The sequence below is a fragment of the Lutra lutra genome, chromosome 7 (genome assembly GCF_902655055.1).
Source record: "Lutra lutra chromosome 7, mLutLut1.2, whole genome shotgun sequence".
Lineage (NCBI taxonomy): Eukaryota > Metazoa > Chordata > Mammalia > Carnivora > Mustelidae > Lutra > Lutra lutra.
In genome coordinates this window covers 20,538,106-20,560,448 of record NC_062284.1, presented here as the reverse complement: position 1 = coordinate 20,560,448, position 22,343 = coordinate 20,538,106, and the positions used below count along the sequence as shown (strand labels likewise).

Here is a 22,343-nt window from a genome sequence, read left to right as displayed (position 1 = left end):
TTCAGTTGTTGACAGACACTCAGGTTGTTTCTGCCTTTTAACTGTTACAAATGAGGCTGCCACAAACATTCAGGTACAAGATTTTGTGTAGATAGCTGTTTTCAGCCCTCTGTGGGGTGGCCTTCCTGGATCACATAGGCATTCAGTGTGTAACTTCCTGAGGACTCCCATACTGTTGTCCACAACAGCTCAACATTTTACATTTCCCCCAGGGATGTACTAGGGTCCTGGTTGTGCTCAGATGAGAAAGACCGAACCACCCCCAAGCCTTTAATGGTTCAGCCTTGGGGCTCCCCTCTTAGGCCCCTCAGGCCGGATCACACAGGAACTGCCGTTGTTCATATGTGTATTTGTTTGTCTTCTGGCCTGCCCCACAGAGGGTCTAAAGCCAGCAGGGATGGTGAGCTGTGCAACACTAGATGGGGAGCTGTCTCTGGTCAAGATTTTTGTTGTGTGTGTCTTTGGGGCCTCAGTGTAAGGCACCCAAGATGCGGGCGCCTGGGTGGCTCAGTGGGTTAAGCCGCTGCCTTCGGCTCAGGTCATGATCTCAGGGTCCTGGGATCGAGTCCCGCATCGGGCTCTCTGCTCGGCGAGAAGCCTGCTTCCCTCTCTCTCTCTCTCTCTGCCTGCCTCTCTGTCTACTTGTGATCTCTCTCTGTCAAATAAATAAATAAAATCTTTAAAAAAAAAAAAAAGACACCCAAGATGCTTGCTTGGGACCAGTCATGTGGATGTGACCTTTGTTTTTGTTTTTTTTTTTTAATACATTTTTTAAAAGATGTATTTATTTGAGAGAGAGATTGAGAGAATGAGTGGGAGGAGAGGCAGAGGGAGAAGCAGACTCCCTGCAGAGCAGGGAGCCTAGTGTGGGACTCGATCCCAGGACCCTAGGATCATGCATGACCCCAGCCGAAGGCAGGCGCTTAACCAACTGAGTCACTCAGGCACCCTAGGTGCAGCCTTTGGACAGTGCTTCATAAGGGATTGAAATGCAGAGGTCAGTTTAGGAAAATTCGCTTCTGCTCTGAAATGCTGGGCCAAGCACCCCAGGCACCAGTGAAGGACAAAGCCAAGGACATGCTAGGTGGTCATGGTGGTAAGTGGTAGGGGAAGTTTTAGCAAACCAGATGCCGAGAACCAGGCCAGGCCCGGAGTGTGCCCTGGGGGAGCTCAGTGCAGGTGGCGGTCTCTCAGGCCCCAGGTAGGGCTGCCAGATGGAGTAAATAAGAGGACACGCAGTTAAGCTTGAGCCTTGGACAGAGGATGCAAAATTGCTTAGTATAGGTATGTTGCATGAAATATCTGGGCAGGGGATGGAGAGAGTGTGGGGGGAGAGACTCTCCTTAACCCTCCTGTTCACAGGCCCGCCCGGAGATGTTAAAAGATAGACTGACCGGCTGGTTTCCCTAATGGACTTTGTCATCATTCTTTGAAGCCACAGATTGGCTTCAAAAAGATATGATCACCCCCATGGGGATGACTATTATAAGAATAAATACTTCATCCCTAAGCTCTTATTCTCCTCCAGACAAATGTCATACGAATGATCAGAATTCTAAGAGGGGCAGAAGAAAAAGAACAATATTGTCATTTTTCTGAGCCACCCGCCTATCAGGGGACAGGTTGAAGGGCTTGTGAAATATGTTCAGGACGCAATAGGCAGACCTTCAGTCAGCCCACGGTGGCCGACGCTCTCAGGGTGGCCCTCCGTGAGCCCCTGGCAGGCCGTGGGTCCCGGCTGACCCCTGCTGTGTGGGACAGAGGAAGGCAGCTTTGCTCGATGTCTGATGCCTTTGGAAACAGGGAGTGGGAGGTGATTCCCAGAGAAGGCTGTCACCAAACTGAGCTGTCTGTAAGCCTGGGATGTGTCTGACAAGGAGTCACATGTGAGGGGAGACAGCATAGTTCAGTGTGAAGGTTGTGGCTTGCCTGGCTTTGAGCTGATGCTCTGTCCCTCCGTGTGTCACTAACGTGCTTTTCATTCAGGAGACTGTTTGGGAATGTTTGGTGTTTATTACAGGTGCCGTGAGGGCGGGCGTGCTTGTTTGCTGTTTTTCTTGTCAAGCCATGTGGGTTACATTGCTGTATTTTCCATTTAATCAAGCAGACAAAATCTAAATTGACACTTAAAAAAAAAAAAAAAAAAACTCCTAGCTCTGGCTTCACCAACTGGAGCCAAGATACTTATTAGAGCAATTTATTCAGATGAATATATTTTTATTACAGGCAAATCATCCCGAACCCTGAACAGCTGTCCCTGGTCCTGGCATGTCCTGACCAGTCTCTGCCACACATTTCTGTTCTGTTCTCAGGGTGCCGGCGAGGGGGTCCTGCCCCATTTCCTCCAGCTAGATTTCACTTCACAGTTTCACTCACCATCCTTCTCCCTGTGGATGGTTGGTGCGGCTTCCAGCCCCGGGGCGTCGAGAACAGCCCTCAGCGCTGGACTGCTTCCCTGTTGGCTGGGAAGGACTCAGGTATCCTGGCTGGCCTCTCTTGTTGAGGTGTGGCTGCCTGCTGTGGTTTGGGGGTACCCAGAAGGGTGAGAGAGCATCTTCCGCTCAGATGCTGGGAACCCCCAACCCACGTGGGCCTCTACGATGTTAAATTCAGATGCCGCACCCCATGTTGCCAAGCGTGCCCCCGCCTTGCCCTCGAGATGAAAATCAGAGCGCCAGATGGGCTCTCCCAAGCCCACCTCTCTGAAAACAGCCCCGGCTGTTGATGATGAGACGTGGTTGTCATGGTGATAAGTGGAGAAAACGCTGACATGGAGGAAAGGGTCAAGACTGTAGAAGCTTTGGGGAGAAATCTCCATTATAAGTGGATCTCAGACCCTGTATTGCCCATGGTCACCATGAGCTGTGGCTCTATGCCAGGCATTCCAAGGATGGGCATGGGGGCACAGCACCCAGCCTCTGCTCCCTACCCAAGCCCTCACCCCGTGGGGGCTGCCTCCCCCAGAGGGACCACTCTTCACCCCATGTAAGATGAACAACAGGCCCGACATGGCCTCTGCCCGCAATGCATCTGGCGCCCTGACGAGAGTCTGTTGCCCTACATCCGTGGCAGAAAATGTAGATTCCACCCCAAGCTGTAACATTTGTAGATGTGGTGTTATCTTAGTCCGTTTGGGCTGCTATAACAAAAATACCATAGACGGGGTGCTTATAAACAACAGACATTAATCTCTCACAGTTGTGGAGGCAGGAAGTCCAAGATCAAGTCCCCAGCAGATCTGGTATCCAGATCTGGTATCCTTTTGGCTGTGTCCTCACATGGTGGAGGGAGTGAGGGAGCTCTCGGGGGGCTCCTGTTCATGAGGCTCACATCCTTACCAGCTCATCTAATACGAATTATATCCCAAATGTCCCTTCTCCTTGAGGGTTAGGCTTCAATATATGAAATTGGTGGGGACAAATTCAGTCTATAAAAAGTGTGGTTGACCCGTTTTCATCCATCAGTTGGCTGGTTTATTTCTTTAGGCGTTTTGGAGATTACTGTTGTCCATCCAGCATTTGGTAAGATGGTGCAGGCCTTCCGGAAATGAAGTCCATGAACTCAGCCTAGGAAAAGTCACCAGATTAGAGCTCTTTCAAACAAGAGGGGAAACACAGATGTGCTCTAAATGGACTTTGAAATAGCCAAGAGTATAAGACAACAGAAGGTTTTCTGGGAGGATGTGGCAAATTTGGGTTTAATTAAGGTGGATGGGAATAGCGTTTGAGGTAAGAGTTCCCATTGTACTCTTTTTTTTTTAAACATTTTTTATTTATTTATTTGAGAGAAGAGAGAGACAGTGAGAGAGAGCATGAGTGAGGAGAAGGTCAGAGGGAGAAGCAGACTCCCCGTGGAGCTGGGAGCCCGATGCGGGACTCAATCCCGGGACTCCAGGATCATGACCTGAGCCGAAGGCAGTCGCTCAACCAACTGAGCCACCCAGGCGCCCTCCCATTGTACTCTTTAGGAGATATTGCCTGGTCTACTTTGGCCACAAAGGGAGGTGCAGAGCCAAGGAATCAGAGGGAAGACTTAACTCAGAGGCTGGGAAACCATCCTGGCTCCCTGAGGACCCTGGCAGGAGTCATTGCCAAGTCATCCTCAGCCCTACAAGAAGGGGCACTGTCCATTCAGCTTGGTCAGAACGGGTTCTAATGGGGTGGAGACCCCAGATGAATCACAGTCTACTCCTCTAGGAAAGGATGGGTTCAGCTCCCAGAAAGAGGGCTAGGAAGGACAGAGGAGCATGCCAGTGTTCCCAGACCTGCCCGAGCCCCAGAGCCCTGCCTTGGGGCATACTGGGACAGCAGGATGAAACCAGGACCCATGTGAATTATCTGAGAGTTCACAGGGCTTGGGGTGCAGACAGTTCTTTGGGCTTCCAGCAAAGGAAGTAGAGACCAACCAACATCAGAACTTCCTGGGCCCCAGCTGCAGCTCTGCATCCCCTCTGTTTCAGGAAAGCCTCATTTCTTCCTGTAGCTTGAGTTTTAAATTTTTCTTGGTATATGGTGATTCCCTCCTTTCTTCCTCTGTACTCAATCTTCCCCATGCTTGAAGCCCAGCCCCATTTTTCCCACCTCCCATCTGAGCCCATCCCTGAACTCCCCACCCACCCCCATCCCTGCCTTTGAAATGCAGTAGTGTTTGTAGTCATGAAGGGTATGTTCAGCTAGGAATCCATAGTCTTCTAGGTGTCATCAGTGCCAGGAGGGTGGTCCCATGTCCCTTCATTCTTCTCTAGCCCTGCCAGAGAGACTGAATGACATCAAGGAACACAACAGTAACAGTCTAGACAAGGAAGAAAACCAGCAGCGACATCTTATGATGCTATCTAGACCTGTGGGAACCTAGCTGTTATCTCCAACACGCGAAGCCTCAGTCTTGTGAGCTGTAAAGCAAGAGTGGAAATAGTGTAAATTAATTATTTCTATGTAAACATGAGTGTAGTATATATTTATAATATAAATTTATTTATTTGTAAGTATAACTTATCATTAATACCATCATCATCATCATTATATAGTTACTGCTTGATAATTTATTTCCAGAATGTTCTGAAACTTCGCATGATGGCTTACTAAAACCTCCCTTGGGGTTTGTAGAGTGATTTTGGTGCTATGGATCTGGCCTTTACATTCTGGATGGTGCAAAGCACCACATACAGATACTCAAACTTTAAATTTTGTCACTTGAGATTTTGGTTTGATGTCCTCTTTTAAGAGAAGACTTATGACATGTCCTTGGAACATTTTGTTTTCCTTAGTAGTAGATAGACTAACTTGCATTAACCAAAGAATTTAGATTCTAGAGTTTAGAATTTGCATTAAACTAAGAATTGAGGTTTTTTAGAAATATGATTTTAAACTCTTGGATATTGCTGGGGATATAAAATGGTACAGTTGCTGGAAAACAATATGGGGGTTCCTCAAATATTACAAATAAAATCACAATATAATCTTGCAATTCAATTCCTCTTAAGGGTGTATATCCAGAAAATTGAAAGAGGAACTCTAAGAGATATTTGTACTCATGTTCAGAGCATTATTCACAATAGCCAAAAGGAAGAAGCAACCCAATTGTCTGTCAATAGATGGATGGATAAATAAAATGGGGTATATGCAAATAGAAGAGTATTATTCAGTCTTGAAAAGGCAGGAAATTATGATACATGTTACAATATGGATGAACCTTGAGGACATCATGCTAAGTGAAACAGCCAGTCACAAAAAGATAAGATTCTACTTATGTGAGGTTCCTGAAGATATTAAATTGACAGAGACAACCAGTGTCTGGGGGGAGAGGGTAATGGGGAATTAATGGTTAATGCATACATAATTTGAGATGAGCAAGATGGAAAGAATTCTGGAGAGGGATGGTGGTGATAATTGCAGAATGTTAATGTACTTAATGCCTCCAAACCATCCACTTAGAGTGGATAAAATGGTAAATTTAATGTTATGTGTGTTTTACCACAATTAACAAATAATAAATAATAAAATTAGAAAATCTGATTCAGAATATGAAGATGACACAAACAAATGGAAGACATATCATACTCAAAGAATGGAAATTGGTGTTGTTTAAGTGTCCACCCTACACAAAGCAATCTACAGATTCAGTGCAATCCCTATCAAAATACCAAAATATTTTTCATAAAACTAGAACAAATAATTCTAAATTTTTTTACATAAACACAAAAGACCCCAAATAGTCAAAGCAATCTTGAGAAATAAGAGCAAAACTTGAGGTATCACAATCCCAGGTTTCAAGATAGACTACAGGGCAGTAGTCATCAAACAGTAGGGTACTGGCACAAAAAGAGACACACAGATCAATGAAAGAGAATAGAAAGTCAAGAAATAAGCTCCTCAGGGTGCCTGGGTGGCTCAGTGGGTTAAGTGTCTGCCTTCAGCTTGGGTCATGATCCCAGGGTCCTGGGATCGAGCCCCGCTCAGCGGGAAGTCTGATTCTCCCCGCCCCTGTTCCCACTGCTTGTGTTCTGTGTCTCTCTGTCAAATAAATAAATAAAATCTTTAAAAAAAAAAAGAAAGAAGCCCCTCCTTATATGGTCAAATATTCTACAATATAGGAGACAAGAATACACAACGGGAGAAAGATAGTCTCTTCAGTAATGGTGCTGAGAAAACTGGACAGCTGGCTATATGCAAAGAAAGGGAAACTGGGTCACTTTCTTACGCCACACACAAAAATAAACTCAAAATGAATTAAAGATCTAAATTTGAGACCTGAAACCAAAAAAATCCTAGAAGAAAACACAGGCAGTAATTTCTTTGGCATTGGTCATAGCACCGTTTTTCTAGATACATCTTCTGAGATAAGGGAAACAGAAGCAAAAATAAACAGTTAGGGCTTCATCAAAATAAAAAGCTTTTGCACAGCAAAGGAAGCCATCCACAAAACAAAGAGACAACCTACTGAATAGCAGAAGATATTGACAAATGATATATCCAGTAAGGAGTTAATCCCTAAAATATATATAAAGTTATGCAACTCAACACCAAAAAAAAAAAAAAATTAAATAATGAGCAGAGACATGAATAGACACTTCTCCAAAGAAGGCAGACAGATGGTGAACGGGCACATGAACAAATGTCCACCATCTCTCAGCATCAGGGAAATACAAATGAAAACTACAGTGAGATATCACCCTACATGTGTCAGAATGGCTAAAGTCAAAAAAGATAAGCAATAGCAAGCATTGGGAGAAAGGGAATTCTTTTTCACTGCTGGTGCAAAATTGATAAATTGATGCAACCACTGTGGAAAAGAGTATGGGGGTTCCTCAAAAAATTAAAAAATAGAACTACCATATAATTCAGTAATTCCACAGCTAGGTGTTTACCCAAAGAAAATGAAAACACTAATTTGAAAAGATATATGCACCTCACGTTTATTGTAGCATTATTTGTGATAGCCAAGATATAGAAGCAGTCCAAGTATCCAGTAGTAGAAAAATGGAGAAAGACGATGTTGCCTACATACACACAATGGAACATAGCTCAGCCATAAAAAAATATGATATCTTGCCATTTACAACATGGATGGACCTGGAGGGTATTATGCTAAGTGAAATAAGCCAGAGAGAGAAAGACAAGTACCATGTAGTTTCACTTATATGTAGACTCTAAAAGACAGAACAGATGAACAAACAAACAAAAACAGACTCATAAATACAGAGAACAAACTGGTGGTTTCCAAAGGGTAAAGAGTAAGGGGGTGGTGATGGGCAAAATAGGGTAAGGGGATTGAGAGGTACAAATATCAAGTTATAAAATAAGTCATGGAGTTGAGAAGTAAAGCATAGTAGAAGTAAAGCATAAGAGAAGTAAAACATAATATTATAATCATGTTGTGTGGTGACAGATGGTAAAAAAATGATTCAAAAACATTTTATAAATATAAAAGAATACATGTTAATTGCAGAAGAGTACAAATTACACATATACACATATACATGCACATACATACACGGGCATTTCATAAAGTTGTGTCATATCATATCTTGGTTTATTTCTCTAACATACAGAAGCACCATCTTCATCTTTCACTTCCCGGTTTCCAGGTTTGCAATGGCTTGGAGCAGCCGAGGAAGCAGCAGCGCTCTGATCTCAATGGACCTGTGGATAATAACAACATCCCAGAGGTAATTTTTTCCAAGGATAAGAGTTGTGGCTTAAGTTCCTAATATTGAAGTTACCACACCCCCATGGTCTGCTCACCCTCTCCACCATGTTCTTATCCCAGCCAGTGTCTTGGAAGTGGGGATTCAGTCAAGCAAAGTTGGGTGTCCCTGTAGGAAAAGGAAGTAAAGTTTCTTTCCTGCTGATTCAGGCTCATACCACTGTGGGTTCATAACGTTTTCAGTGGCGCGTGGGGTTGGGGATAGGGAAGTTCATTTCTGCTCCCTGGTTTGACAGAAACTTGTTCTACTCCATTATCTTACAGTTATGTTCTAAGTTAGGGTTACTCAATAATGGCACCGTTGACATTTGGGCCAGAACGTTCTTTGTTGTGAAGAGCTGTCTTTTCCACTAAAGGATATTTAGAAGCATCTCTGGCCTCTATCCACTAGATGCCAGTAGCACACAACCTCTTTGCCAAGCTGTAACAGCCAAAAGTGTCTACAGACATTACCCAATGTCCCCTTGGGGACAAAAAAATCATCCTGATTGAGAACCACTGTTTTAAACCCACAGCATGGTTTTGAAAAACAATCTTATGTAGATTAACACTGCCTTGATGGAGGTTGTTAAAATGAAGCCTTAAACCAGTTATTTCCCTTTTCTGGATGACATAGTTTGGATAGAATTTTCTAGCTTTGATGAAATAAGTCTGGCCACCCATAGAGTGGTGTCCAGTATCCTTTATCTTGCTTTTAAAGATGGGCCCTGGTAATTCTCATGCTCACCAATTGGAGAACTATTGGTTGTATGGTCTCTAGCCTCCCTTCTAGCAGTGACATACTAATCTGGAGTCCCTAACTTTAAATGATGGCCCTTTGTACCCCAAGTTTTCCCATGGGAATGTTTCCATGTGTCCTGCCTAAACACCATGGTGCCTGAATGCCATTGGTTTGCTTTCTGGAGCTGACTTCTTAGGAACATCAGACACTCAGTGGGGTTTAGCTTTTCACATACAGTACTCTTCTTAGTCTAGATTTTTCAGGCCATCTACTTACACTGTAATGTGTGTGTTTTCTTTTCTTTTCTTTCTTTTTTTCTATTTCTCAATAGACAAAGAAGGTGGCATCATTTCCAAGTTTTGTGGCTGGTAAGTGACTTTGAATTTACTCTTAAAGAACAGTTGGATTTTTATCTCAAAGCAAATGGTATTTTTACCTTTGGTTTTCTCCTGCAAAGCTTGTGCAGAAAGCACACCTTCAAGGTAAAAACAGCGTCATAATAAGCAAAGGTGCTCAGGCATTTGGTTGGCGGAGTACTTTGTAAGCCCGTATTGTTGTGGAAGGGGGTGGTTCAGCTGATTAGGGAACAGTCAGCCATCCCATTGAATTACATCCCTTGACACTACTGATCAGGTTAATAGACTGAAATGTGTCTGTATAAGCAGCTCATTATGATCTAACACTTTTGATTAGGGTGGATATACTTGCATCCATATTCAGGCTATTACTTCTTTATTCTCCTTTTTTGAGGGGGTTAATATTGAATTTCAGCATTCGGTGTTGAGCCAACTTTGCACTGTCTGAATGGCCTCAGGGAAACTTGGGCTGCTCCTTTCCAAGGTCCTCCAACAACACCATAAAGAGCCTCTTAAATAGATGTTTCTTTAGCCAGGAGGCTGTTTCCTGCTGTTGCTAATGTTACAATAAAAAGTGTGGATTTTATGAATTCTTTCAGTAAGCTGGTAATTAATTTTTATGAATATTTATGGGAGTAAGGTAAATCACTCACCGGAGATAAGTAACTTTAAAACCTCTCCTACCCGGGGCGCCTGGATGGCTCAGTGGTTAAAGCCTCTGCCTTCGGCTCAGGTCATGATCCCAGGGTCCTGGGATCTAGCCTCACATGGGGCTCTCTGCTCAGCAGGGAGCCTGCCTCCTCCTCTCTCTCTCTGCCTGCCTTTCTGCCTACTTGTGATCTGTCTGTCAAATAAATAAAAATCTTTAAAAAAAACAAAACAAAACAAAACAAAAAAAAAACCTCTCCTACCCTGGTTTTCTTTTTTAGTAAAGAGCTGACATCTGGGAAACTGAGACCCCCAAATCCCCTTTCAAGGGACTAGTTTGAACCAGGCTAACCCAATTCAAACTGGTTGAAAGTGAATTGATTTGCTCAACCCAGTTTCAGCGGGTTCAACATTGTATTGGCTCAGTGTTGCGCAAACTAGATTAAAAACAGTTTCAGACTGTTGGAATCCATGTTATATTGTTCAAATAAACTTGATTCCATTTTGACCAACTCAAGTAGGCTCAAGTGGGTTTTGCCCAGGTATTTACATGTGGTGCTTATGGTTAAAACTGGATCAAATTGGTTTTCATCAGGTCACAGTAGATTGCGATCTAAATGGCTAGTTGTAGTATTTTTCAGGAACTAATTATTGGCAGAAAGAGACAACACCTACTCCATGCCCGCATCGTAGGGTTGATTAGGTTTCTGATTCAGAGGACTGGACATCTCCTAAATAGGGAAGACACACCACTTTCCTGGGTGGTGGGAATGCCAGGATGGCTTGTACCAGTCACACTGTTCCAGTGAGGTAGGCTCTTGTGGATCCAAGAAGCTCACTTTTCAAAGTATCATGGTGTCATTTGGGCAGGACTCTCTCAGACTGCCTAGGGGAATGGTTTGGGCATTAGACTCCCCTGTCTCTTGAGTCTGCCCCCTAACTAGAGGGGAAGGTAGTGGAGAAGGATCAGGAAGCACTATCAATGCCTAGGTGCTCTGAGAAGTACCACTCACTTGCAGCATTCCAGAAGTCTCACTTCCCTAAACCAGCTTAGAAATGTTATAAACCAAAATCAAAACAATGTGGGATGCCTCAAATCAGTTATGATGGGCTGAAACTGCCTGTCACCAGCTCAAACCAATGTGGATAGCCTTAATTTAGAATTTCCTGGGGCACCTCAGTGGCTCAGTTGGTTGAGTATCCAACTCTTTTTTTTTTTTTTTTTTTTATTTGACAGACAGAAATCACAAGTAGGCAGAGAGGCAGGCAGAGAGAGAGAGGGGGAAGCAGGCTCCCTGCTGAGCAGAGAGCCCAATGTGGGGCTCGATCTCAGGACCCTGAGATCATGACCTGGGCTGAAGGCAGAGGCTTAATCCACTGAGCCACTCGGGCGCCCCCAACTCTTGGTTTTGACTCCGATCATGGTTTCAGGGGCCTTGGATTGAGCCCCACGTCTGGCTTCACGCCCAATGGGGAGTCTTCTTGAGATGCTCTCTCTCCCCCTCTGCCCCTCCCCCTGGTTGCTGTTTCTCTTTCTAAAATCGGTGGATAAATCTTTAAAAAAAGAAAAAATCTCTGTTAGGCATGCCCATGGAGTGGTTGTCAGAGATATTGGCCCCTGAGAACATGAGGGTCTTAAAATGGGATGGCTCCACACATCCTTCTTCAGGGATGTTTCCTACCCTCAGGCTCCCTCTAGCTCCTAGACAACTGTGTGGACACTCCCAGAAGAGTCCAGCTGGAAGGCTGTATTTCCTGCCTTATTCTTTCTGAGGAAGCAGACTCATGTCTACTTGAACTTAGGAGGCCTTATGAATCTGAATGTTTAGTTGAACCTTAAAACACCTTGAAGACCAACTCAACAGTCTTCTCTTTGTCCCTCATCGGCCAGACCTGTGCCACATGACCAGTGCCCTGGACTTCAGGGTTGACTGGAGAATCAGATATTTGGCTTTCTGGGAAGGCAGGGGAGAAAGTCTGAAGATGAGGGTGCAGTTCCCCAATGTCTGCCATACCCCACCCATCCGGCAAGTATTTCAAGGATGAGGGAGCCCCTAGGACTTGTTCAGTCCTCCAGCTGAAAGTCTGAAGAGTTGAGAAGACTTCGTATAACTGACAGGAAAGCAGGCTTTCCTCCTCCTCTGGGTGAGAAATCACACTGGAAGAAAACCTCCTTGGAGTTTTAAGAAGGGATGGCCTTCAGTCCCAGCACATGCCTTATTTCATACCTTGTAACTCTTAATAATAACGAAAGATAACAGTAACAGTCATAGGGACATAAGGACACCATCCTAACCTTTATTGGGCATTTAGTGTGCAAGCCCCAGGGATATGTGCTGTGCCCCTACTTCATGTCAGCCATCATAGGAGGGCTGATGCTTCTCCCCATTAGAGAGGTTAGGAAAAGTGGGGTTCAAGTAACTCATCTAAGGTCTGATGGCTGGGGGCCGGGGGCTGTGTCCTGGAGTGGTGAGGAACAGCGGGACCTGTAGGACCTGCAGTCCTCTACTGCAGGACATGGAAGCTGGCAGTGGCATGAGTCCAGGTGGGCCAGATGGTTGTCTACCTCTGAATGGGTCTTTGTAAAAGTCTAGCTTTTCCATAAAACCAGAAATGGGTTCATTAAAACCAGAAGTTTGGTGCTGGTCCCAAGCAATGAAGCCTAACAGTGGCAGCTTTGGGACAAAACCACAAGGGCTGATAGTTAGAATTCTGCTCCTCATACTGTTCTAATCCAACAGCCAAAGCTTATGTGAGATGTCCTGAAACACTGCCCACCCCACCAACATCTCTTGCCCTGTGCTAGAATGTGGTTTGTCCTCAGGTATCAGGGCCCTGGGATCCCTTACAACCTATCTCTACTTTGTAACTTCCCACTTTGAGAACGTGGGGACCCCCATCACTGCCGACCTTGCCCCTCACACCTTCCTTCTCTTGGGGGTCCTCTTAGTGATAAAGCCACTTGTTTATTATCACGCAGTGAACACCTATGATTGGACCTCTTGAAAATGGGCAGTTGGGATGAACCTGTTCAGATGAGACTGCTGAACTGAAGGCTGCTCCCATCTCTTCCTCTTCAGCCCATCAGAGGGGCCAGGCTCCTGAGCCACAGAGCAGGCCTGAGGGGATCGGTCGGCATGGGTCTGGGGTGCTATTGGCAGGAGGACCGGAGTAAGGTAAATCCCCAGCACCAGTGGGGCCCAGAGCGTTCCAAAGGGAGTTTGTGAAAACCAAAATGACTTTCCTTTTTTACAAATAGTGTTTGATCTTGTCCAAATGGAGTCGTGAATAGGGATTAGACAGATTTTAAAATAGGAATTTTTATTCACTAGAGGTTTGTTATTTCTGAGTACTTCTTAGAACAAGTCAGAAGCCATAAGAATTAAAAATGCATTCTACCCTGGAAATCCTTATTTCCCTTCTCTGTCTTCATATCCCTGTACTTCTCCCTTTTCTGCCTGCACATCCCAGACCCCTAATCCCTCTCTGCAATAGAAGCTACTGTTGAGTCTCTGGTGACTCATCCCAGAAATTTCTTGGACATATACAAAACCATAGATCTTTTTCTTCAAATAGAGATTACACTTGGACACATGAGTCCTTACTTTTTTTTCCCCCCTTTTTGAGATTTATTTATTTATTTGACACAGAGAGAGCTTGTACACAAGCAAGGAGAATACAGGTTAACAGGAGAGGGAGAAGCAGTTTCCCTGCTGAACAGGGAGACTGATGTGGGACTTGATCCCAGGACCCTGGAATCATGACCTGAGCCAAAGGCAGACGCTTAATGACTGAGCCAGGCACTCCTGCTTTTTAATTTCTCACTTCCCCTTGGAGATAAGCTACTATAGAACCTCCTAATTATTAAGTGGCTGCCCGGGATTCAGGTTCATGGACATATGATGTGTACTAATCAGTCCCCAGTGGACCACTTGTTTGGTTCTGGTCAGTGCAGCAGTGAGCAGCCTCATGGATGTGTCTCCATGATCATGTGCTGTGGTCCTTCACAGAAGCTGTTCCTAGATAGAGCAAGGTTGCAGGCCAGCCAGAAGCAACTTGGGTAGAAATGGCCCAAGAGGGAGACGGTGTCACCAGCACTGTCAGCCGTCTGGCTGTTTGACCGTAGCCAGGCCAGTGGATGGAAAGTGGCATATTGTTGGTTTTACACTCAACATCCTCCATTGGAAGTGAAGCTGGGATGTCTGAGTGGCTCAGTTGGTTAGGTGACTGCCTTTGGCTCAGGTCATGATCCCAGGGTCCTGGGATCCAGTCCCACATCAGGCTCCTTTTCGGCAGGGAGCCTGCTTCTCTCTCCGCTTCTGCCTGCAACTCTGCTGGCTTGTGCGCACGCTCGTGCTTTCTCTATCTCTCTGACAAATAAATGAATAAATAAAATCCTTTAAAAAAGAAGAAGAAGAAGAAGTGAAGCCAAATGCTGTTTCAAGCCTTTTTGGATTATCTGTTTTGTGTGTGTTGAGTTTGAGGATTCTTTATAGATCTTGAATATCAGTCCTTTGTCTATATTGTCATTTGTGAATATCTTCTCGCATTCCATGGGTTGCCTCCTTGTTTGTTGACTTTTCCTCTGCTGTGCAGAAGCTTTTGATTTTGATGAAGTCCCAAAAGTTCATTTTTGCTTTTGTTTCCTTTGCCTTTGGGGATATGTCTTGAAAGAAGTTGCTGTGGCCAATGTCGAACAGGTTACTGCCTATGTTCTCCTCTAGGATTCTGATGGATTCCTGCCTCACATTGAGGTCTTTTATCCATTTCAAGTTTATCTTTGTGTACGGTGTAAGAGAATGGTCGAGTTTCATTCTTCTATACATATCTGTCCAAGTTTCCCAGCACCATTTCTTGAAGAGACTGTCTTTATTCCACTGGATATTTTTTCCTGATTGTTGAAGATTATTTGACCATAGAGTTGAGGGTCCATGTCTGGGCTCTCTGCTCTGCTCAGCTGGTCTGTGTGTCTGTTTTTGTGCCAGTACCATGCTGTCTTGGTGAACACAGCTTTGTAGTAAAGCTTGAAATCAGGTAACATGATGCCCCCAGTTTTATTTTTGTTTTTCAACATTTCCTTAGCGATTCGGGGTCTCTTCTGGTTCCATACAAATTTTTTTTTTAATTTTTTTTTATTTTTTCAGCATAACAGTATTCATTATTTTTGCACCACACCCAGTGTCCATGCAATCCGTGCCCTCTACAATACCCACCACCTGGTGTCCCCAACCTCCCACCCCCCACCCCTTCAAAATTCTCAGATCATTTTTCAGAGTCCATAGTCTCTCGTGGTTCACCTCCCCTTCCAATTTGCCTCAACTCCCTTCTCCTCTCCATCTCCCCTTGTCCTCCATGCTATTTGTTATGCTCCACAAATAAGTGAAACCATATGATAATTGACTCTCTCTGTTTGACTTATTTCACTCAGCATAATCTCTTCCAGTCCCATCCATGTTGCTACAAAACTTGGGTATTCATCCTTTCTTTTTTCTTTTTCTTTTTTTTTTTTTTACAGCTTTATAAACATATATTTTTATCCCCAGGGGTACAGGTCTGCGAATCGCCAGGTTTACACACTTCACAGCACTCACCATAGCACATACCCTCCCTAATATCCATAACCCCACCCCCCTCTCCCAATCCCCTCCCCCCATCAACCCTCAGTTTGTTTTGTGAGATTAAGAGTCACTTATGGTTTGTCTCCCTCCCAATCCCATCTTGTTTCATTTACTCTTCTCCTACCCCCTCAACCCCCCATGTTGCATCTCCACTCCCTCATATCAGGGATATCATATGATAGTTGTCTTTCTCCGATTGACTTATACCCTCTAGTTCCATCCACGTTGTCGCAAATGGCAAGATTTCATTTCTTTTGATGGCTGCATAGTATTCCATTGTGTATATATACCACATCTTCTTTATCCATTCGTCTATAGATGGACATCTAGGTTCTTTCCATAGTTTGGCTATTGTAGACATTGCTGCTATAAACATTTGGGTGCACGTGCCCCTTCAGATCACTACGTTTGTATCTTTAGGGTAAATACCCAGCAGTGCAATTGCAGGGTCATAGGGTAGTTCTATTTTCAACATTTTGAGGAACCTCCATGCTGTTTTCCAGAGTGGTTGCACCAGCTTGCATTCCCACCAACAGTGTAGGAGGGTTCCCCTTTCTCCGCATCCTCGCCAGCATCTGTCATTTCCTGACTTGTTAATTTTAGCCATTCTGACTGGTGTGAGGTGATATCTCATTGTGGTTTTGATTTGTATTTCCCTGATGCCGAGGGATATGGAGCACTTTTTCATGTGTCTGTTGGCCATCTGGATGTCTTCTTTGCAGAAATGTCTGTTCATGTCCTCTGCCCATTTCTTGATTGGATTATTTGTTCTTTGGGTGTTGAGTTTGCTAAGTTCTTTATAGATTTTGGACACTAGCCCTTTATCTGATATGTCATTTGCAAATATCTTCTCCCATTCTGTCAGTTGTCTTTTGGTTTTGTTAACTGTTTCCTTTGCTGTGCAAAAGCTTTTGATCTTGATAAAATCCCAAAAGTTCATTTTTGCCCTTGCTTCCCTTGCCTTTGGTGATGTTCCTAGGAAGATGTTGCTGCGGCTGAGGTCGAAGAGGTTGCTGCCTGTGTTCTCCTCGAGGATTTTGATGGATTCCTTTCTCACATTGAGATCCTTCATCCATTTTGAGTCTATTTTCGTGTGTGGTGTAAGGAAATGATCCAATTTCATTTTTCTGCATGTGGCTGTCCAATTTTCCCAACACCATTTATTGAAGAGGCTGTCTTTTTTCCATTGGACATTCTTTCCTGCTTTGTCGAAGATGAGTTGACCATAGAGTTGAGGGTCCATTTCTGGGCTCTCTATTCTGTTCCATTGATCTATGTGTCTGTTTTTGTGCCAGTACCATGCTGTCTTGATGATGACAGCTTTGTAATAGAGCTTGAAGTCCGGAATTGTGATGCCACCAACTTTGGCTTTCTTTTTCAATATTCCTTTGGCTATTCGAGGTCTTTTCTGGTTCCATATAAATTTTAGGATTATTTGTTCCATTTCTTTGAAAAAAATGGATGGTACTTTGATAGGAATTGCATTAAATGTGTATATTGCTTTAGGTAGCATAGACATTTTCACAATATTTATTCTTCCAATCCAGGAGCATGGAACATTTTTCCATTTCTTTGTGTCTTCCTCAATTTCTTTCATGAGTACTTTATAGTTTTCTGAGTATAGATTCTTAGTCTCTTTGGTTAGGTTTATTCCTAGGTATCTTATAGTTTTGGGTGCAATTGTAAATGGGATGGACTCCTTAATTTCTCTTTCTTCTGTCTTGTTGTTGGTGTAGAGAAATGCAACTGATTTCTGTGCATTGATTTTATATCCTGACACTTTACTGAATTCCTGTACAAGTTCTAGCAGTTTTGGAGTGGAGTCTTTTGGGTTTTCCACATAGAGTATCATATCATCTGCGAAGAGTGATAGTTTGACTTCTTCTTTGCTGATTTGGATGCCTTTCATTTCCTTTTGTTGTGTGATTGCTGAGGCTAGGACTTCTAGTACTATGTTGAATAGCAGTGGTGATAATGGACATCCCTGCCGTGTTCCTGACCTTAGCGGAAAAGCTTTCAGTTTTTCTCCATTGAGAATGCTATTTGAGGTGGGTTTTTCATAGATGGCTTTGATCATATTGAGGTATGTGCCATCTATCCCTACACTTTGAAGAGTTTTGATCAGGAAGGGATGCTGTACTTTGTCAAATGCTTTTTCAGCATCTATGGAGAGTATCATATGGTTCTTGTTCTTTCTTTTATTAATGTGTTGTATCACATTGATTGATTTGCGGATGTTGAACCAACCTTGCAGCCCTGGAATAAATCCCACTTGGTCGTGGTGAATAATCCTTTTAATGTACTGTTGAATCCTATTGGCTAGTATTTTGGTGAGAATTTTTGCATCTGTGTTCATCAAGGATATTGGTCTGTAGTTCTCTTTTTTGTTGGGATCCTTGTCTGGTTTTGGGATCAAGGTGATGCTGGCCTCATAAAATGAGTTTGGAAGTTTTCCTTCTATTGCTATTTTTTGGAACAGTTTCAGGAGAATAGGAATTAGTTCTTCTTTAAATGTTTGGTAGAATTCCCCCCGGGAAGCCGTCTGGCCCTGGGCTTTTGTTTGTTTGGAGATTTTTGATGACTGTTTCAATCTCCTTACTGGTTATGGGTCTGTTCAGGCTTTCTATTTCTTCCTGGTTCAGTTGTGGTAGTTTATATGTCTCTAGGAATGCATCCATTTCTTCCAGATTGTCAAGTTTGTTGGCGTAGAGTTGCTCATAGTATGTTCTTATAATTGTCTGTATTTCTTTGGTGTTCGTTGTGATCTCTCCTCTTTCATTCATGATTTTATTTATTTGGGTCCTCTCTCTTTTCTTTTTGATAAGTCTGGCCAGGGGTTTATCAATCTTATTAATTCTTTCAAAGAACCAGCTCCTAGTTTCGTTGATTTGTTCTATTGTTTTTTTGGTTTCTATTTCATTGATTTCTGCTCTAATCTTTATGATTTCTCTTCTCCTGCTGGGTTTAGGGTTTCTTTCTTGTTCTTTCTCCAGCTCCTTTAGGTGTACGGTTAGGTTGTGTACCTGAGACCTTTCTTGTTTCTTGAGGAAGGCTTGTACCGCTATATATTTTCCTCTCAGGACTGCCTTTGTTGTGTCCCACAGATTCTGAACCGTTGTGTTTTCATTATCATTTGTTTCCATAAATTTTTTCAATTCTTCTTTAATTTCCTGGTTGACCCATTCATTCTTTAGAAGGATGCTGTTTAGTCTCCATGTATTTGGGTTCTTTCCAAATTTCCTCTTGTTATTGAGTTCTAGCTTCAGAGCATTGTGGTCTGAAAATATGCAGGGAATGATCCCAATCTTTTGATACTGGTTGAGACTTGATTTACAACCAAGAATGTGATCTATTCTGGAGAATGTTCCATGTGCACTAGAGAAGAATGTGTATTCTGTTGCTTTGGGATGAAATGTTCTGAATATATCTGTGATGTCCATCTGGTCCAGTGTGTCATTTAAGGCCTTTATTTCCTTGTTGATCTTTTGCTTGGATGATCTGTCCATTTCGGTGAGGGGAGTGTTAAAATCCCCTACTATTATTGTATTCTTGTCGATGTGTTTCTTTGATTTTGTTATTAATTGGTTTATATAGTTGGCTGCTCCCACGTTAGGGGCATAGATATTTATAATTGTTAGATCTTCTTGTTGGACAGTTCCTTTGAGTATGATATAGTGTCCTTCCTCATCTCTTATTATAGTCTTTGGCTTAAAATCTAATTGATCTGATATAAGGATTGCCACTCTTGCTTTCTTCTGATGTCCATTAGCATGGTAAATTCTTTTTCACCCCCTCACTTTAAACCTGAAGTTGTCTTCGGGTTTAAGATGAGTTTCTTGTAGGCAACATATAGATGGGTTTTGTTTTTTTTATCCATTCTGATACCCTGTGTCTTTTGATTGGGGCATTTAGCCCATTAACATTCAGGGTAAGTATTGAGAGATATGAATTTAGTGCCATTGTATTGCCTGTAAGGTGACTGTTATTATATATTGTCTCTGTTTCTTTCTGATCTACTACTTTTAGCGTCTCTCTTTGCTTAGAGGACCCCTTTCAATATTTCCTGTAGAGCTGGTTTGGTGTTTGCAAATTCTTTCAGTTTTTGTTTGTCCTGGAAGCTTTTAATCTCTCCTTCGATTTTCAATGATAGCCTAGCTGGATATAGTATTCTTGGCTGCATGTTTTTCTCATTTAGTACTCTGAATATATCATGCCAGCTCTTTCTGGCCTGCCAGGTCTCTGTGGATAAGTCTGCTGCCAATCTAATATTTTTACCATTGTACGTTACAGACTTCTTTTCCCGGGCTGCTTTCAGGATCTTTTCTTTGTCACTAAGACTTGTCAATTTTACTATTAGGTGACGGGGTGTAGACCTATTCTTATTGATTTTGAGGGGGGTTCTCTGAACCTCCTGGATTTTGATGCTTGTTCCCTTTGCCATATTGGGGAAATTCTCTCCAATAATTCTCTCCAATATACCTTCTGCTCCCCTCTCTGTTTCCTCTTCTTCTGGAATCCCAATTATTCTAATGTTGTTTCGTCTTATGGTGTCACTTATCTCTCGAATTCTCCCCTCGTGGTCCAGTAGATGTTTGTCCCTCTTTTGCTCAGCTTCTTTATTCTCTGTCATTTGGTCTTCTATATCGCTAATTCTTTCTTCTGCCTCATTTATCCCAGCAGGGAGAGCCTCCATTTTTGATTGCACCTCATTAATAGCTTTTTTGATTTCAACTTGGTTAGATTTTAGTTCTTTTATTTCTCCAGAAAGGGCTTTTATATCTCCCGAGAGGGTTGCTTTAATATCTTCCATGCCTTTTTCAAGCCCGGCTAGAACCTTGAGAATCGTCATTCTGAACTCTATATCTGACATATTACCAATGTCTGGATTGATTAGGTCCCTAGCCTTTGGTACCGCCTCTTGTTCTTTTTTTTGTTGTGAATTTTTCCGCCTTGTCATTTTGTCCAGATAAGAGTTTATGAAGGAGCAAGTAAAATACTAAAAGGGTGGCAACAACCCCAGGAAAATATGCTTTAGCCAAATCAGAAGAGATCCCACATTGTGAGGGGGGAGAAAGGGGATAAAAAGGGGTTCAAAAAGAAAAAGAAAAAAAGAAACTATTTAAAAAAAAGAAAGCCGATAAAGAAAAAATATAAAAAGAGGAAAAAAATATATTTATATTAGATAAACTATTTTAAAAACGTTAAAAAAGAAAATGGTAAAAGTTAAAAAAATTTAGCAGAAGAAGAGAAAAAGAAAAAAAAATTGAAAAAGAAAAAAAATTAAATTACCTGCAAGGCTAAAAAATCATGGGGAGAAAGCCATGAGTTCTGTGCTTTGCTTTCTTCTCCTCTGGAATTCCGCCGCTCTCCTTGGTATTGAAACTGCACTCCTTGGTAGGTGAACTTGGTCCTGGCTGGGTTTCCCGTTGATCTTCTGGGGGAGGGGCCTGTTGTAGTGATTCTCAAGCGTCTTTGCCCCAGGCGGAGTTGCACCGCCCTTACCCGGGGCCGCGCTGAGTAATCCGCTTGGGTTTGCTTTCGGGAGCTTTTGTTCCCTGAGCGCTTTCCGTAGAGTTCCGGAGGACGGGAATGAAGATGGCGGCCTCCCGGTCTCTGGCCCGGAGGAGCCGAGAGCCCGGGGCCCCACTCCTCAGTGCACCCTCAGAGAACAGCGCCCAATGACTCCCGTCACCCTGGCCTCCAGCCGCGCTCTGAGCTGACCGAGCCTGCGACCGGTTCAAGGCAACCCCGGGCTGAGAGTCACTCCTCGGCTCTGTCTCTGCAGCCTGCTTCCCCGTTCTAATACCGGTAAGCTCTGTGACACTCAGACACCCCCGATCCTTCTGCGACCCTGCGGGACCTGAGGCCGCGCTGACCCCGCCTGGGCTTCACCCCAGTTAAGCCTCTGGAGCGATGTCCCTCAGCGGAACAGACTTTTAAAAGTCCTGATTTTGCTCCGTTGCTCCGCTGCTCGCCGGCAGCCGGCCCCTCCCCCCCGCGGTCTATCTTCCCGTCGCTTTGGATTCACTTTTCCGCCAGTCCTACCTTGCAGAAAGTGGTTGATTTTCTGTTTCTAGAGTTGCTGCTCTTCTTCTCTTCAATCTCCCGTTGGATTTGTAGGTGTTTGCAATCCTTAGATAAGCTATTTAGCTGATCTCCCGCTACCCGAAGTAGTCTCAGCCTGCTACTTGTCCGCCATCTTGACTCCTCCATCTCCATACAAATTTTTTGATTATTTGCTCCAACTCTTTGAAGAATACCGGTGGAATTTTGATCGGAATGGCATTAAAAGTATAGATTACTTTAGACAGTATAGACATTTTAACAATGTTTATTCTTCCGATCCAAGAGCATGGAATCGTCTTCCATCTTTTTGTGTCTTCTTCAATTTCTTTCACGAGTATTCTGTAGTTCCTCGGGTACAGATCCTTTACCTCTTTGGTTAGGTTTATTCCCAGGTATCTTATGGTTCTTGGTGCTATAGTGAATGGAATCGATTCTCTAGTTACCCTTTCTGTATTTTCATTGTTAGTGTATAAGAAAGCAACTGATTTCTGTACATTGATTTTGTATCCTGCCACATTACTAAACTGCTGTGTGAGTTCTAGTAGTTTGGGGGTGGAGTCTTTTGGGTTTTCCATATAAAGTATCACATCATCTGTGAAGAGAGTTTGACTTCTTCATTGCCAATCTCAATACCTTTCATTTCTTTTTGTTGTCTGATTGCTGTTGCTAGGACTTCTAGTACTATGTTGAACAAGAGTGGCAAGAGTGGACATCCTTGTTATATTCCTG

The 22,343-nt window shown here is 43.3% G+C and overlaps 1 protein-coding gene across 6 annotated transcripts in view; it reads left to right on the top strand.

The window, feature by feature from the left end:
• Positions 1-22,343, top strand: part of APBA2 (amyloid beta precursor protein binding family A member 2) — a 252,681-nt gene that overhangs the window by 190,358 nt on the left and 39,980 nt on the right. For all 6 annotated transcript variants that reach the window (XM_047738813.1, XM_047738809.1, XM_047738812.1 and 3 more), the window contains 2 exons: positions 8,087-8,167; positions 9,258-9,294. In XM_047738813.1, the coding sequence (XP_047594769.1) occupies positions 8,087-8,167; positions 9,258-9,294 (118 nt within the window). The remainder of the gene's footprint in view (positions 1-8,086; positions 8,168-9,257; positions 9,295-22,343) is intronic.